The 1127-nt window shown below is 65.0% G+C and overlaps 1 protein-coding gene across 1 annotated transcript in view; it reads left to right on the top strand.

Annotated features, from left to right (window-relative positions):
- The window catches only part of VSIG8 (V-set and immunoglobulin domain containing 8), a gene marked incomplete at its 3' end in the record, with an annotated part of 2176 nt that extends 1163 nt beyond the window's left edge, over positions 1-1013 (top strand). The window contains exons 3-5 of the mRNA XM_010295345.1: positions 105-306; positions 394-558; positions 891-1013. Of these exons, the coding sequence (XP_010293647.1) occupies positions 105-306; positions 394-558; positions 891-1013 (490 nt within the window). The remainder of the gene's footprint in view (positions 1-104; positions 307-393; positions 559-890) is intronic.
- Positions 1014-1127: the final 114 nt, after the last annotated feature.

Genomic DNA, 1127 nt, shown 5'->3' with positions numbered 1-1127 from the left:
GCCAGGCAGGCAGTGGGCAGTGCATTTCCCTCCCCAGCCAGCAGCCCTGGGGAAATGCCCCACCGGGACCAGCCCTGCCCAGGCTCCTTGCTTTCTCCTCCCAGTTCCTGTCCTACCACGACCACCATGTCAACTACGGCAGTGGCTCAGGGCTGCAGGACCGCGTGGCCTTCGTGCAGAACGACCCCAGCCAGTACGACGCTTCCATCCGCCTGGCCGACCTGCAGGTCTCTGACACCGGCACCTACCAGTGCCGGGTGAAGAAAAACACCGTGGCCGTGCACGAGGTCATCGTCACTGTACAAGGTGAGCCTCCCTGCCTCCATTCCTCCTCCTGGGTGCCCTGGGTGGCCCCCAATAGACCTAGTGATGACAGTGTCCCTCTCCCCGCAGAGAAGCCAGCCACCCCACAGTGCTGGACCGAGGGGGAGCTGATAGAGGGGAGCAGCATCCTGTTGCGGTGCTACAGCCGGGGGGGCACCTCCCCGCTTGCCTACCAGTGGGCCAAGCTGGCCGACGGCTACGGCGGAGGACACCTGCCCTCCGGCACCATCCAAGGTGGGTGCTGGCGGGGCTGTACCCACCCAGGGTGCTTCCCTGGGGGGCTCTGCTGGGTGTCGGGGATGTTTATGGGTGGCGTGTCCCTGTCTGTGAGCGTACGTGTTGGTGAGTGCCCATAGCTCTGCACACCCAGGTATGTGGCTGTCTGTGTGAACCTGTGTTCATGTCTGTACGCGCCCTTGTCCGTGTCCTCCCATGTCCATGTCCTCCCATGTCTGTGTGCTCCTATGTCCCTGTGCACCCGTGTCCCTGTGCACCCGTGTCCGAGGGTGCAGGTGCCAGCAGGGCTGCGGCGATGGGGCTGACGTGGCCATCTCTCCCTGCTTCAGGACGTGCTCCTGGCGACCTGTTAATCCGTAGCCTGTCGGAGGTGCATGTCGGCATCTACCAGTGCCGCGTCACCAACCGTGTGGGCTACTCCGTGTGCCAGATCAACCTCAGCCCTGCACCAAGTAAGTGCCACCACGGGGGGGACAGCGCAGGCAGGGTGCTGCCAGGGGCCGGCTCTGCGTGCCAGGGTGCCACTGGGGGCATGGTGACCAGTGGGCAACCGGCAGGGAGGCCGG

This window comes from Phaethon lepturus, unplaced genomic scaffold, assembly GCF_000687285.1.
Source record: "Phaethon lepturus isolate BGI_N335 unplaced genomic scaffold, ASM68728v1 scaffold27999, whole genome shotgun sequence".
Classification (NCBI taxonomy): Eukaryota; Metazoa; Chordata; class Aves; order Phaethontiformes; family Phaethontidae; genus Phaethon; species Phaethon lepturus.
This window is presented reverse-complemented; position numbering and strand designations above follow the sequence as displayed.